Source organism: Dreissena polymorpha, chromosome 1 (genome assembly GCF_020536995.1).
Source record: "Dreissena polymorpha isolate Duluth1 chromosome 1, UMN_Dpol_1.0, whole genome shotgun sequence".
NCBI lineage: Eukaryota > Metazoa > Mollusca > Bivalvia > Myida > Dreissenidae > Dreissena > Dreissena polymorpha.
This window is the reverse complement of record NC_068355.1, coordinates 106835788-106852794: the sequence shown is the minus strand read 5'-3', so window position 1 is coordinate 106852794 and position 17007 is coordinate 106835788. Positions and strand designations below refer to the sequence as shown.

General features: G+C 35.6%; 2 protein-coding genes across 3 annotated transcripts in view; one reads left to right on the top strand and one right to left on the bottom strand.

Moving 5' to 3' along the window:
* LOC127865239 (E3 ubiquitin-protein ligase RNF185-like) overlaps positions 1 to 17007 on the bottom strand; it is a 422044-nt gene that overhangs the window by 359118 nt on the left and 45919 nt on the right. The gene's annotated exons all lie outside the window — the stretch shown is intronic.
* The window catches only part of LOC127865178 (TRAF-type zinc finger domain-containing protein 1-like), a 29097-nt gene continuing 13069 nt past the window's right edge, over positions 980 to 17007 (top strand). Inside the window, exons 1-6 of one of the 2 annotated variants that reach the window (XM_052405148.1) lie at positions 980 to 1369; positions 2577 to 2769; positions 4976 to 5396; positions 8449 to 8634; positions 9559 to 9626; positions 10558 to 10757. In XM_052405148.1, the coding sequence (XP_052261108.1) occupies positions 1332 to 1369; positions 2577 to 2769; positions 4976 to 5396; positions 8449 to 8634; positions 9559 to 9626; positions 10558 to 10757 (1106 nt within the window). In that variant the 5' untranslated portion in view covers positions 980 to 1331. The remainder of the gene's footprint in view (positions 1370 to 2576; positions 2770 to 4975; positions 5397 to 8448; positions 8635 to 9558; positions 9627 to 10557; positions 10758 to 17007) is intronic. The other variant, XM_052405149.1, reaches the window with a different exon arrangement.

Here is a 17007-nt window from a genome sequence, read left to right as displayed (position 1 = left end):
TTTAAAATGCATAAGAGATGAGGATTGGACACACCATGCTGACTAAAACAATTTCTTTCAAAGTGTGACATAGACCTTGCATCAGCCTGACTTACTCATGACTTCTACTTTTAATGACCTTAACATTTTAGCATAGTTTTATGAAAATTATTCAATGTATTGTAGAAGATACAGAGAATACCAAAAATTAAGGCACACAGATTTGATTTCACTTTAGACAAGTGTCATTCATGCTTTGTGCATCTTATCACAATGGCATTCAACTTTGCAGCAAGTTTCCTAAAATCGTTTAAAAGACACACAAATGAATTGTCAAAGGATAACTCTGATCTTGAACTCTAGCTGGCTCATGCAATCATCTCATTGACCTTAACATTTTGCACAAGTTTCATGAAATTCCTTCTAAGCTTCTAAGACTGTAGGCAGGAGATATATAAGTGTTAAGAGATTTAATATCTTGGCTGTACTAGTTCATTAAGTGGGTTTACTTTTGTTGTATGGAAAGCATAGTCAGAAATCTTGTAAACAATGCTCTAATGCCACTATTATCATCGCAGTTAAAGCTCGCGAAAATATATTATTTCTACATATAGCTTAAGAAAATCAAATTGTCATTACCAAAAAAAAGGCTACAACATGCAACTTGATATAATAACACTTGATTATGACCGTCAATCAGTGATAATTTTAGTTCATTGTATATATCATGTATTTCCCATATCGACATACCACATTCCCCACCCCTTAAACGAACGAAATATCTTTATTCACACCTGTTGTACATATCGGCCATCATTTCCATTTCTAAATCTGCGACTAGCTTTTCTTGCTGTTTCGTTAATCCCGACATTTTTTTGTTATTTTTTTAGTTCTTTGCAATGGAAAGTTATTTTTCTATAGCACGTGAATCAGTAAACTTGACAGAAGATTTACGTCTCTCAGACGCTTGAAAAACAGGACATTGATGACCAATGGAAGCTTTGGTTACAGACAGAGTTAAGAAATTGGGCCAATACATCGGACCGACACAAAGGCTGTAACATAGGAATGTTTTTGTTAGAAATGGAAAGTAACAGCAGATGTTTCCAACTAATTCCGTTGATTGTTTAATGTTATAAAAGCAACACATATTTTACGGCCTTATAGTTTAGCGCAGCTATTTTTGACATTCCATTTATTTTTGTTATTTACACCAGATAAAACACTTATCAGTGTTTGTCAACTGGTCAACTGTTTTCATTTCAATTAGAGAATATCTTACTAAACTTGTTCTCATCACTGATATAGTGTCAATATTTCCTTAATAATTAGCTGAGAAACATACACCCACGATGACTGATGTTGCAGAAACAAAGTTGTGTGGCAATTGGTGAGTTTTTAAACTCACCTGTCAATAATACCGGCAAGGGGAGTTAGACAGTATAGATTGATAAACTCTGATTTGTTTGAATGAGTTGGCGGCTGTTGCCAAATATATTTAGATCGCGGTGGTGTAGTGGATGAGGTGTCCGCCTAGCAATCGGGATTTTGTGGGTTCGCTCCCTACTCGGGGAGCGTTCTCATTATCTCCTCAATAGACACCAAGTACTGGTTCTTCCCAGGAAAGGGACTCGATAATGTCCCTCTGCCTATAATGCTCTATAGGGCGCTTCAATGGCAGTATATATAGATAGATATATTCAGTAGTGGTGGTGACTGTTTTGCACTCAAATGTCTAAGCTTATTTAACAAAAGAACTCTGAAAAGTGCTTTAAATAGTATGACAACATTGCCTGGTAAATTAAGTGTCATAATTTAGCTAAATATTTTTACCTAGGTATTTTGTTGCCATCTTGACTTAACTTTAATTAACGAAATGGGTTGAGAGAATTCTTAATTTTGAATGATGAAATCTTGCTAATTTGACAATTACTTTCAATAGTTATTTACAGTTATATAATATGTGTTTGGTTGGAGCTGGAACTTTTGATTTTTATGTCATGTATGATGTAACAAGTAATTCTACCAAATGCAATTCATATCTGAACTATTTCCTATAATTATGTATAAATGATTCCGTTGCTTATTGTTAGGTTATTTTCATGTCAATGATTTTTATAAGGTAGTACCTTTTGTTTACAACCTTAATTACGACTGCTTTCTTTGATGCCATAGGGGAAGATGGACAGGCTATCAGAACATTGTACTATATTGTCATATTTCAATTGGGAAAATTTGCTTCGTGAAGTCTTCACATTGGGAAATTAGGGTATTGAACCCAAATACTTAAAAAAACTAAGTGTTGTCAAGTTTCCAATATTATATTCAATTAGGTTCAAGCCATAGAGCTGCTGAGGGAAACTAACCAAATGTTGCATTTTATTTATTAAAAAAAAATAATATATATATAAAATTATTTTTTGGGGGGAAACCTTCAATTGGGGGTTTATTTGACAGACATTGAGAAATTTGTAGTTTTTCCGATTGGAAAAGTGCTGTTTTCCGGTACTATATAAAGAAGGAAAAAATTGCTGTAATAGATCGCATCTACAGTGTATATACATTCATGTTGGATGTCCGTATGATGGTCATTACAGCAAGAAGCAGATATCTGCCAACAACTTCGTCATGCATGAAATGCACTGTAGGCGACACATTGGTCTCTGCGAGTACTGCAAAGAGCCGTTTCCAAGAAACGAAATGGAGGCACACTTTCAAGAAAGCCATGCAAAGATTAAATGTCCAAAATGCCAAGTGGAAGTTGAAGTCATGCATTTAGAGGATCATGAGGTTTGTTACTTGCTATCAAACATTCTTTACATAGAATACATGCTTGTACAGTAAGTCATGGATATAAATACAAACACTGTTTATCATAATTAATTCTTTTTCTTAATGCAAAAATATTAATACAATAGAACTGCTAAGTTTTCAGTATTTTTTTGTTTACCGATATTTTAAAGAACCAATTTGATACAAGTAAGTCAACGGTGTTTTTTTTCACCTATAGGGGAATGGTGGCGGGGCCCATCCAAAGGGGAAAAACGCATCGTTTTTTAGGAAAAGGGAAAAAATTAAAAATTCACTCATTTACAATGTTGTGATATTTATTATATGAATACACATGAATGTATGAATGTAATATTCACAGCTGAATGTCTCTATCCTTTTTCTTCAATATATATCAATGATTTTTCAACATTAGTTTCAGACAGTTCAGCCGTCATGCACAGTCTCATTTTTCTTAGCCAAATTTAGTCTAATTGGGATTTTTTAAATCAAGAGAATGGCAAATTTGAGCATTCTTTAATCAATAAAATGGACCAAACAGGAATGTTTTTATCAACAAATATTGACACAATATAGATACATCATGCCTTTTCCTGGCCATTTTGGGAAAAAATGCAATTCATGTGAAAAGTCCACTGATTTGGGAAAAACATATTAAAAAAATTGTCATATAACTCTTTATAATAATAAAAAAATTAATTACAGTTATATACTTTGTTAGTTGTTTATGAAATAAATTTGAGGTATATTTATTATTAGACAAATCTTTCTAAAAAGAAGAAAAAACTTTTTTTTTTTTTTGCTTCTGGAGGGGATTTTTCTTACAAAATTGGGGGAAAGTATATACTCTTTTTTGAGGGGAATGGGGCCGAATATCGGCCCCAAAATTGCCATAAAACAACACTGTAAGATTATGTCAATTTTATGCTAATTTTATTCATCACATTGACATGTGTTCCGAATACAGCCCCTGAATCTTTTTTGCAGGTATCACAAAGCGCAAACAATTTTTGCCCTTACATTCATTGCTTGCACAGAGGTTAATAATTCCTTGAGTTAAGTAGGGTCAATTTTTAATTTAACACATGATTAAGAAATGTTCTTGCGTTTTAAAGTTTTCAATGCTTGCTTTATAGATGGTAATTTAGTTTTTGAAACTGTATATCTTATGGTTAACAAACTTAGTTTTATCATTTTAAACTGCTCATTATAAAAAACCTGAAACAATGGATATCATATATGTTTTTTGGCAATTACAAACACATTAACATTTTGATGATATTTGATGAAGATGTTGGTAGTACAGGTCTATTTACTTTCTGCTCTTCAGAATTTCGACGTGTTTTGTATGTTAATAAACAAGATTAAATAACAAAACAAATTATAAAGTAATACATTACAAAATTATATGCAAGTATAACAAAATTACAAAAAATATAATATTTAAGCACTGGTGTATCAGTCTTTAAAATAACTATTACATTATGAGAAAAAATCAAGTGTCAATATGTATACATATATATTTAGTGTCTTATAAAATGTATTTTGTTTAATTTGTTTGTATGTATGGTAAACCTGCCAATAAAATGTTCCATAAATTTTATTATTGTATACGTATTTATGTCATGGAACCAGCTGTTCATTCTTCATTCCTCATTCAGTATTGGAGTGTTAGCGTTTAAAAGAATATTACCAATAATTTCGTAGCCAACTCTTCAAGTATCCTGTACGAAAAATCTACAAAATGTTAAAACTAGACCTTTTTGCAGATCTGCAAAACAGGTTAAAATATAGTCCCAGTTTAAATGTTCTCTAATGTTCTCTAAATAATTTTCAAAATATTCTCTCAAAGCTTATTTTCAAGACACAAAATGTTCACATTTAATAGAAGACAACCTCATTAAATTATATGAGCGCTCGCGCTATTTCTTGGACTTGAGATTGTAATGAATAAGTGGCATAAATAGTGAAAAAATAGTCAAAGAGTGTTAAAGGAACACAATAAAAAGCATTGTGCAGCAGTCACTGCATAATATTGTCATATGTGTGTACACAGTCATTTTCACTTGCATACAGCTCAAATATAATGATATGTGAGCTATGGACAAATGTATCACTGTATTGTGCACAATTCTTTCAAATAACCAAATAGTATATATAAGATGTATACATTGATATATATGTATTATATTTATATTATTTACAGGAAAATGATTGTGAAAAAAAGCCAATGAAATGTGTGTATTGTGAGCTAGATTTTCCCAAGAGCGACTTGAATACGCACTTGGATTATTGTGGGAGCCGTACAGAACCTTGCCATAAATGTGGAGCTTTCATCATGCTTCGAGATCAACAGAAGCACAGTGAGCTTGCATGTAACAAACCCACTCCGCCTTTATCCAATAACAATAGGCCAGATGCAGCAGACAAGCCAAGACCTATCAGGTTCAGTGGTATGGACAATGACATTGGAATAAGTCCTAACAGAATTGCTGAGATCTCAAACGTATTTGGCAATAAGGGTCTGCAAGCTGCTGGGGCATCAAATGTTGGAAGGGACTTTCTAGCTCGTGATAAGGTGTCTTCCAAACCAGTCAAAGTAACAAACCTAAAGACCCACCAGAAAGGTTTGGAAGTGTTACTAATGTGTTATTAGTAATACATCACATATTGCTTACTTTTACTTGAATTGTGTCACTATTCGTATACTGGTACATGGGGTTATAATGTTTTGCACCTGTCCATTGGTCATTCAAATGTTAGTAGATCTGTTAAATATCTCATTTCAACACGATATCAATTTGGGATTCAAAGGGAAAATGTCTTTTAACTTTGAGGCAAAATGTTAAAGGTCAAAGGGACTTAAAAATAAAACCTATTTAAGACCTTTTTGCTTTTGATGGATATTAAGATGAGACTTTGACCTGCAATCATCCAAGTAAATATGCTGGTATCTCCGATGGAAATAAAGAAATCTGTTTTGTGTTCAACCAATCACATGTCAAGGTCACAGGGGCTGGTAACATGTAAACCCTTACCACACAAGAGCAAGTGAACACTTTTGTTTTGAGGAAAGAAATCAAAGGTCCAGGTCTCTGGGACATGCAATGTTAAAACAAGCTTTTTATGATTTGCATATGTAAACCATTATTAGCTGTATGTCAGGGGCTAGTGTTTTATCCAGGCCGTTTTAGCGTGGCGCGGCGCATCGCCGCTTTTTTGAAGCGCCTCGCTGCCCCTTTCAAAGCAAATCAGCGCCACGCTGCCCTTTTCAAAGGCCGCCGCCCTGTTTTCCGCCGTGCGCGACCTTATTGATAACATCTTAATTGCCTCTTAACCAAGCTTCTAATCCAACTATTATCAGCGAAGATTCGCGCGGTTGTGAATACGTCATGCGTGAATAACTATGTGTCAATATCAATCGATAATTTCAGTGGCTTTGTAACACTAATCGGTCCGGATACAATCGTGCACAGTTACTTAGGAGACTTGATGAAAACCTCGATGTTATTCACGTGGAAATTGTGCATTTCATGCATAATTCAGTTATATCAAAACATTAATTTTTACGCGTAATTAAATTAAAAAAAAACACCAGTTGTATCTGTAAAATATTGATTTGATTTCAATTTAATGCAAAACAGTTTTAAGTTAATAAAAATTAATTTACAGGGCTTGCACTAAGCGGCGTACGGCCGTATATTACGCCCGATAATTGTTTCCATACGCCGATTACAAAACCCCATGACGTCCACTGTACTTCCTGAAAATTGGTCATACGCCGAAAATAGCAACCCGTGACATATTAAAGCTGTCGATTAAAATAACGCTCCGCCTCCTATCCAATACAATTGGCGCAGGCTCATATTAAAGCTGTCGATTAAAATAACGCTCCGCCTCCTATCCAATACAATTGGCGCAGGCTCACAGTAGATGTGTGTTGATGAATTGTAGCAGACGACAATCTTAACACGTTTGCTGTTCACGGTTAGGCAGACGGCGCTTAATTGGAGCACGTGCTTGTTTATTGTCACAATGTTTTGATTACAATAACGTGTGAATGTCGGCAAAGAAGTTGATACCCCGTCTTGGACCCTGTTTGGCCAAAAGTTGTTAATTGTTGTAACAGTAGTAAGCCTGCACCATTGGTTCAATTAAGAACATTATGACCCGTTTGTAACTTGTCAAAATATGTTAATGGGCAAAAACAGATATGAATTTTACAAAAATATTGAACTTGTACCACTTATCATTCGTGTTTAGAATGTCGCAACGTACGCTTTCCGATTTTGGCATTCCACTTTCGACGAAACGTAAATTAGAAATTGATGCAAATTGCTTTGTAAGCAAAACAAGTTTATATCGGAGACCAATTAACGTGTATTGAATTAATTGACAATGAACAAAAGACAGTACGGCGCTGTTCCTAGTTACACTTTTAGCAAAATAAAATGTACACAATACAACACGTCGTCATGAAAACAATGTCATTACGCAGAACTTTCTGACTATTCAACAAAGTGTTAGTGTTTGTGAATCTCCATTTAAATTGCATATAAAGGACTTGTTTGTGCAATGTGTGTAACGTTTTAAATATAAATGATTGTTTAAGAGGGTAACTCATTTAACAGTATTCTAAGACTTCTTTGAAAAGCTATAGTTTGTATAAGATATATATCCTATGGTTTTTAATCTTGTTTTTTGTTACTACATGAAAATATAAAACACATAATAAAATATACATTCTGGATTTTGTTGGTTTAATTATTCAACAATAAATCTCAAAACTATACATACAATGTTTGTGTGTAACAAAGCTTGTTATTAAGTCACTATACAGATATATTTGTGCCCTTTTTATGGATGTCGCGCGCTAAAGTGCCCTTTTTTGAAATTTTGCACCACGCCCTTTTTCCTTCCTGTATAAAACACTACGGGGCATAAATGTTTTCTCCAAATATCTTTTTATTGTTGAAAGTTGTAAAAACAATATATTATGATTAAAAACACTGATTATTAAACATTTAATCAAACATATGGACCACCCAATCAGACCTTTGATAATTATAGAATTTATGTCATCAAGCAACTGCAATGCTTGCCGTATGGAGATTTGGGTATAAAAAAAACGGTGCTATGCTTTGAATTGACGGCTCAAGTGCACTACAGGAGGTGTTCGTTTTTATCTGTTGTCTTCATGTATGGCAATTTGCCACTTGCCTCAAATAAAGGACCTTTAAGTGCAGACTTTCAAAGACCTGCAGATGCTTCTTGAGTTTAACTTTGTGTATATATACCATCATGTGTACCTTTAGCAATGGAATGTACAAGCTAGTAATTTCAGATATAAATTACATGTTTTCATTATACAAATAATTTCCTTAACAAAACTTGTGACATACCTGATATATTGTCTACATGAGTCGTGTTCAAAGAAAACTGGGCTTAATGCATGTGCATAAAGTGTCATCCCAGATTAGCCTGTGCAGCCCGCACAGGCTAATCAGGATCGATGACACTTTCCGCCTAAACTTGATTTTCGGTAAGGAGGGACTTCCTTTAAACTAAAAATACCATAAAAGCGGAAAGTGTAGTCCCTGATTAGAGGCTAATCGGGGATAACACTTTACGCACATGCATTATGCCCCGTTTTCTCAGAACGCGACTCATATATTCCAGTAAAGAACATTAAGAGTGCTGCAGACAATGAGTATGACCGCATGTTGGCCATGCAGCTGGCCAATGATATGAACACCACCCAGGACATGGAGGGCATTGTGGAGGCATTCGGAAAACACCAGTCTCCAGATGCAGCATTGGATGACGCATTGGTGGACAGATATGATGTGAACATGTACAATGATGGTATTGACATTTTAAAAAATTTCTTAAAAAACTGATGAACGTCTATTGGATATAGCTAAAATTCCATGAAATCACAAAAGGCTTAATGATGACTAAGTGAGACAGTTTGTTTGTGGAGATGAATAATACGCAAGGACTTGTGTCAGATTTATATTAATTCCTACACTTCTTGATGGTAACAACAGAGGGAACTGACATAAAAGAATTGTAAATTGATTTGAAGTTTTTTTAATCCAGAAATTAGCCAATGATTGGCCCGCCCCTTTTAAAGGGGCCTTTTCACAGATTTTGGCATGTTTTGAAGTTTGTCATTAAATGCTTTATATTGATAAATGTAAACATTGGATCTAAAAAGCTCCAGTAAAAAATCAAGAATAAAATTTAAAAAAGGGAAAAAAAAGTAGACCGCATCAGGGCTCAAACCAGTGACCCCCAGAGTCCTGGAGTAAAAAACAATTAGACCGCTCGGCCATCCTGCCAAGTACGTATGAAAGACGTATTAATACTTTATATTAGCAAACTTCGTAGTTTCACAAAATTAAACGGCAACAACAGAACTCTCCAAATTATTCAATCGTTTCGCCTTGCAACGCTTTATAATTTTCAGGCTTTTTTAATCCTCAAAAGATTCATATAATGGCTATATTAGACCATGGTAAATATTCAGTATTACTGTTTCCTCACAAATATCATAACTAAAACAAAAAATTGCGAATTTGAAACAACTTTTTTTAATTTTGTCAATTTACCAAAACATCAAAAGATCCCTTTAATGGTGGCATATTCACACTTTTTATCAAAATAAGCATATCCATTTATATTTGCATGAAAACTACTTGATAATGTTTGGGTATGTTTTATGAATTATGGTATTGAAAAAAGCCTCCTACACACTGCTACAGCTAGATTCTACATGCCCTTCAGATGCTGTGACAATCCCGTGTGAGTTTTGTGGTCAGCTCTGCACCATGGATGACCTTATTCAGCATCAGGTATGCCTTGATGATTCCTAATTTTTTGCTGCCTAAAACTTTCAGTGGAGCATTATGGTCACTGCTTTTTATGACCCCCACCACAATAGTGGGGGACATATTGTTTTTGCCCTGTCTGTTTGTTTGTTTGTGTGTTTGCGTCAAACTTCAACATTTGCCATAACTTTTGCAATATTGAAGATAGCAACTAGATATTTGGCATGCATGTGTATCTCATGGAGCTGCACATTTTGAGTGGGGAAAGGTCAAGGTCATCCTTCAAGGTCAAAGGTCAAATATATAGCTTCAAAGCGGCACAGAAGGGGACATAGTTTTTTTGACAAACACATTTCTTGTTTTGTCTTTAATTCTGTCCATCTATCTGTCACATTCGAGGGTTATTTTTACTGCAACTACTTGAGAGAATTAAACAATGTTAACCGTCATTTGCAAGAACATGTGTGAGTGAGTATATATAACTTTTTCTTCAAACAACTTCTCCACCTGAACTGCTGGGCAGATGTTAATGAAATTTCATAGGAAGGTCCTGGAGTGACCCTTTTTGAAAGTTATTCTGGTCCATTGTATATGTAGGTAGCCAGAGCTGAAAACAAAAATTAGGATTAAACAATGAACACTTAAATTTCTTCTCTCAAATAATAAAGCCTAGAGTTTGTTTATCTTACATGTAACATAATACGATTGTCCTGTCTTGAGTACATTCAAATCATGTCAAATCATGTCACTGGGGTCAAACCCTTATACATGTATGTAAATGTGAAAACTTAAATGGCAACCACAAAGGTTAGATAATTGACATGTAACATCATATGGTTCTCCCCTACAAAGTTTATTCAAATCATGCCCCTGTGGTCAAAGTTTGCCCTTCTTGGATGTTTGCTTCAGAAAGCAGCTTAAGATCTAAAAATATAAAGTTCTTGTGTGTTATCAGAGCGGTTGTTCCCTTGATCGCATCAGCTCTGTGATGAGGAGGACATCGGCCGGTGCATTGAACAACCAGAGAGACGAGTCAAACAACCCGAATGCAGCAATTGGAGCTAACCAGGATGTGGCAGTGTACAGGGACATCATGTCCCCCCTTGTCCAGCCCAGTGTCATTGACAACCTGAGGGACTTCCATCGCAATGAGTGGTACACACTTTGTATATGTCAGTTTGAAAAACGGCCACAGTATGGGAAGTCCTGAGTGGCTTAGTGCGAAGGGGCACATTCGGGTGGTGATAAATGTTTGCATGCAGCTTTACTGTAGGGTTGGAGTTTGCAGACATGTCAGGTCATTCTAGTCCAAAGGTTTTTCAGGCATTTATTGCCTTTCATAATTGATCTGAATATTTTTATTTCAAAGCAAAATCTCAGACAATAATGATCCGAATTTGATGTAACTTTCTATGCAACTTCCCTATGGGTTGGACATGCGCATCCTTGTCAGATTGTTATGGTCCAATGATTGACAGAGACTTAGTGCCTTTGATTATTAATATATGTTCTTTTATGCCCCCGAAGAAGGGCATATAGTGATAGGACTGTCCGTCTCTCCTTCCGTCACACTTTGCGTATAGGTTTGACGTTTAGGTTTCGAAAAATTCTCATAACTTCTATGTCTCTTCACATAACAACTTGATATTTGGCATGCATGTGTATTTCATGGAGCTGCACATTTTGAGTGGTCAAGGTCATCCTTCAAGGTCAAAGGTAAAAAAACATGTATCAAAGCGGCGCAGTAGGGGCCAGTGTTTCTGACAAACATATCTCTTGTTTTTGTTTTCCGTCCAAGATATCAGTAATTCATTATTATGCCCTTTTTCAAAGAAGACGGGGTATATTGTTTAGCTGGATGTCCGTTGGTCTGTCGGTCTGTCTGTCGGTAGACAAGTTCGTTTTCGATCAATAACTCATCAACAAATCAACTAATATCCTTGATACTTCACATGTGAATTGGCCTTGGACGGTAGATCACCCCTATTAAATTGGGGTCACTATGTCAAAGGTCATTGTCACAGTAAGTGTGAAAATCATTTCTGATCAATAACTTGTCAAGGAATTGACCGATTGGCTTGACACTTCACATGTGCATGGGCCATGAACAGTAGATGACCCCTATCGAAATAAGGTCAAAAGTCAAGATTACTGTCACAATAAGTGTTTAAATTGTTTCATATCAATAACTCATTAACAAATCAACCGATTTGCTTGATACTTCACATGTGCATTTGCCTTTGACAGTAGATGTCCCCTATTGTAATTGGGGTCACTAGTTCAAAGGTCAATGTCACTATGTGAAGGCCCTTTTATGGGGGCATCAGTCTCTGACCCTGGAGCAGTTTTTCAATCTTAAAACTTGATAAGCAGCTTCCTTGTCATGTGTTAGAGATGTGCATCCTGGTTAGTTTGGTCCTGTTCAGGGAGTCATTGCTCTATGATTATTAATATGTTAATTTGTTTATGCCCCAAAAGGATGGCATATAGTGATCGCACTGTCCATCTGTCTGTCTTTCCGTCACACTTTTGCGTTAAGGTTTTGAAAAACGCTCATAACTTCTATGTCGCTTCAGGTGTAACCTTCATATTTGGAATGCATGTGTATATGGACAAGACTTTTCCATATGCACACAAATTTTGACCCCTTCGACCTTGACCTTGAACTTATGGTCCGCGTTTAGGTTTCGAAATCTGCAATTAGGGTTCGAAAAAAGCATTTTTCGGGGGCATATGTCTTCTGATGGAGACAGCGCTTGTTTTCATCTGAGTTTGCAGACACTTATTTTCTATTATCTTATATTATTCTTGCATGATCCCAATATGATGGAACTTAACAAGCAGTTTACCTATAGGGTGGGTATGGGCATTCTTGTCAGGTTGTTCCAGTCTTACAATTTTTAAGGCAGGTATTTCCCTTTGATAGTAAGTATGTATTTTTATGCCCCCGAAGGAGGGCATATAGTGATTGGAACGTCTGTCCGTCTGTCTGTCCGTCAGTCCTTCCTCATACTTTGCATTTAGGTTTTGCGTTTAGGTCCCTTCATATAGCAACTTGATATTTGGCATGCATGTGTATCTCATGGAGCTGCACATTTTGAGTGGTGAAAGGTCAAGGTCATCCTTTAAGGTCAAAGGTCAAATAACATGTATCAAAGGGGCGCAGTAGGGGGCATTGTGTTTCTGACAAACACATCTTTTGTTTTTTGAGATTTTTTTCTCTGCAGGCAATATCTCAGGATTTAATTTGATTGAACTTTGTATGCTTTCTGCTTGTATTGTAAACATTTGCATATTCTCAAATTATTGATATTTTGGGGAGTTATAGCCCTTTAAATGATTATTTCTGTCGGCATTGATCACATAGCTAATAATCTGATTTTTTTGACACTTTATTGGCTGCATTCCAAATGAATGGACATGCTTTTTATACGCCCGTTGAAAACGGGACTCATTATAGTTTCACTCTTGGCGGGCGGCGTCCACAGCAGTGTCCACTCTCTAATTCAAATAGTTTTCATCCGATCTTCACCAAACTTGGTCAGACATTGTATCTAGACAATATTTAGGTCAAGTTCGAATATGGGTCATGCCGGGTCAAAAACTAGGTCACGGGGTCACTTAGTGTATTTCAAGGATTAATCATGGTGTCTGCTCTCTAATTGAAGTAGTTTTCATCCGATCTTCACCAAATTTGGTCAAAAGTTGTGTCTAAATGATTTCTAGGTCAAGTTCAAATATGGGTCATGCTGGGTCAAAAATAAGGTCACAATGTCACTTAGTGCATTTCAAGCATTAAGCCTGGTGGCCGCTCTCTAATTGCAGTAGTTTTCATCCGATCTTCACCAAATTTGGTCAGATGTGTCTAAATGGTATCTAGGTCAAGTTTGCTCTCTAAATGAAGTTGTTTTCATCCAATCTTCACCAACTTTGGTCAGAAGTTGTTTCTAAATGATATTTAGGTCAAGTTCAAATATGGGTCATGCCGGGTCAAAAACTAGGTAACAGGGTCACTTAGTGCATTTCAGGGATTTAGCATTGTGTTACTCAAATGGTAAAATTATTTGTTGCTCAATTTTCAAAGATATATCATTTTCCAACTCAAATGGTAAAGTTATCAAGTTTTTTCATAAACCTTCAAACTGGCGTATCTTGTGACAGTTTGGCACTCTTGTATTGTCATGTTCTCCTTCTCCAATAGTTTTGTTCAGGCAGTTTATGCCCTTTCATTAGTCATATGATGTGTTCAAACAAATTGAGTGTTTCTGAGTTGGAACACATGAACTGATAGTCTGGATATGGTGGAAATGAATATGCAGTTTCTCTATTCGGTGTGCATATGGATACGATGGAAATGAATATGCAGTTTCTCTATTCAGTGTGCCTATGGATTTGATGAAAATGAATATGCAGTTTCTCTATTTAGTGTGCATATGTATATGATGGAAATGAATATGCAGTTTCTCTATTCGGTGTGCATATGGATATGATGGAAATGAATATGCAGTTTCTCTATTCAATGTGCATATGGATATGATGGAAATGAATATGCAGTTTCTCAATTCGGTGTGCCTATGGATTTGATGAAAATGAATATGCAGTTTCTCTATTCAATGTGCATATGGATATGATGGAAATAAATATGCAGTTTCTCTATTCAGTGTGCATATGGATATGATGGAAATGAATATGCAGTTTCTCTATTCAATGTGCATATGGATATGATGGAAATGAATATGCAGTTTCTCTATTCGGTGTGAATATGGATATGATGGAAATGAATATGCAGTTTCTCTATTCAGTGTGCATAACATTTAACATTTGCCATAACTTTTGCAATATTGAAGATAGCAACTAGATATTTGGCATGCATGAAGCTGCACATTTTGAGTGGTGAAAGGTCAAGGTCATCCTTCAAGGTCAGAGGTCAAATATATGTGGCCCAAATCGCTAATTGTATGAATACTTTTGCAATATTGAAGATAGCAACTTGATATTTGTCATGCATGTGTATCTCATGGAGCTGCACATTTTTAGTGGTGAAAGGTCAAGGTCAAGGTCATCCTTCAAGGTCAAATATATGGGTCAAAATTGCTCATGTAATGTCACTTCTGCAATATTGAAGCTAGCAATTTCATATTTGAAATGCATGTGTATCTCATGGAGCTGCACATTTTGAGTGGTGAAGGGTCAAGGTCATCCTACAAGGTCAAACGTCATATAGGGGGACATTGTGTTTCACAAACACATCTTGTTTAATTATCTCCCTTTATTTAATATCAAAGTAAATTTTTGTCCGGAGGATAACTCTTAATCTACGGAAGGGATTTACTTGAAACTTTCAATATAAACAGATGGCAAGTAGGAAAAGTGCAGTGACTAAGAACAATAACTCTATCTACCTTAGTTTTTGAATTGTCTCCCTTTATTTAATTTCATAGTAAATTTTTGTCCGGAGCATAACTCTATATCTACTGAAGGGATTTACTTGAAACTGGTAATACGAACAGATGGCAACTAGGAGAAGTGCAGTGAACATAAACCATTACTCTATCGGCCATAGTTTTTTAATTACCTCCCTTTTTTCATTTCCATATATTTTATTCTCTACAGCATAACTCCAACACTATATAACTAATTGATTCCTGAAATCCTTGATGACACAGGTGCCATGTTTTACAAATATTATTCTACTCTCTAAAACAAATGTTCTCATACAAGCAAACACATTTCGGCGGGGATTTGGCACTACTAAGACAAGCTCTTGTTAGTTTTAGTATTCGGACACCTCAAAATTTTTTTTTTAATTGTGTCCCACAATTCAGAAACAAAAAATACTTTGAAAATACATGTGTCCAAAAATTTAGAGAGAAAAAAATCAAGTGTCCAATAATTAAGATAAACTGTAAAAATATTGCATCGACGATAGCATACGGGCAGGGCTCCCCCTGGCCCAAAAATTTCTGTAGCCAACATTTTAGCCAAATCGATTTTTTTGTAGCCAAATTTAAGAAACTGTAGTCAAAGTATTAGCAAAGCATTCGGAACTGCCTGTTGTAAGTATAGGCTACAGTAGTGTAAAAAAAGAAACTAAACAAAGAAGCTTCACAACATCTTGACTATCGCTCGAAAAGGGTATAGTCACAGGCTGTTCTATTTCCGTGATTCTCTTTGTAATGGGAATGAATATGATCCTGAGAGCAGTAACGGGTATACAATGTGTATAGCGTCCATTATTTCAACGACTAATAGCAAGTGACTCAGCATTTGTAAAAATATTGCAAGATATTTACATTTCCAGAAAGAAAAATCATTTCTGCATTTAATGAGACCTAGTTTTTGAAAATTGCTGCTCAATTGATGAAGTAATGGCTGTTTGAAGCTATGCACCCTGTTTTCGGGTCATTTTGAGTTGAATACCTTGTTATACACTGTAACAACTGGGTCATGCGAGTTGTGTATCGTGTTATTGCTTAAAAGTTGACCCAGCATTTGTAAAAATATAACAAGACATATACATTTCCAGAAAAGAAATTCATTTCTGCATTGAATAAGACCGAGATCGTGAAAATCGCTGCACAATTGATGAAGATATGGCTGTTCAAAGCGATGCACTCTGTTTTGGGGTGATTTTGAGTTGCATACCTTGTTATATATATATTTGATAGTGATTTTTTTTTTCATAAAATTAAATTTTTTGTTATAATATGATTATTTATCATTCAAAATGATGTTTTCACGAATTAATATCATAGCCACACGCTAATCACCTGTGTTTGAGTTCAGAAGTGTTTGTTTTTGGTCTGTTGAAAAACATGGCCGCCAGTGGGCGGGGCAGTTTTCCTTATTTGGCTATAGAGATACCTTGTAAACACTCTAGAGGCCACATTTTTTGTCCGATCTTCATGAAACTTGGTCAGAAGATTTGTCCATATGATATCTCCATGGAGTTGGAAACTGGGTCGTGCTGGGTCAAAAACTAGGTCACATAGTCAAAAAAAAGAAAAACCTTGTAAACACTGTAGAAGTCACATTTCATGCCCAATCTTCATGTAACTTTGTCAAAATGTTTGTCTTAATGATATGTTGGTTGAGTTCAAAAGTGGTTTGGTCCGTTGAAAAACATGGCCGCCAGTGGGCAGGGCAGTTTTCCTTATTTGGCTATAGAGAAACCTTGTAAACACTCTAGAAGTCACAATTTTTGCCCAATAATGAAAGTTGGACAAAACATTGGTTTTATTGATATCTCGGACGAGTTCGAAAATGGTCCAGATCGGTGAAAAACATGGCCGCCAGTTGGCAGGGCATTTTTCTCTATATGTATATAGTGAAAACATGTGAACACTCTAGAAGTCACATTTTTGGCCCAATTTTCATGAAACTTGGTCAGAACATTTGTTTCCTT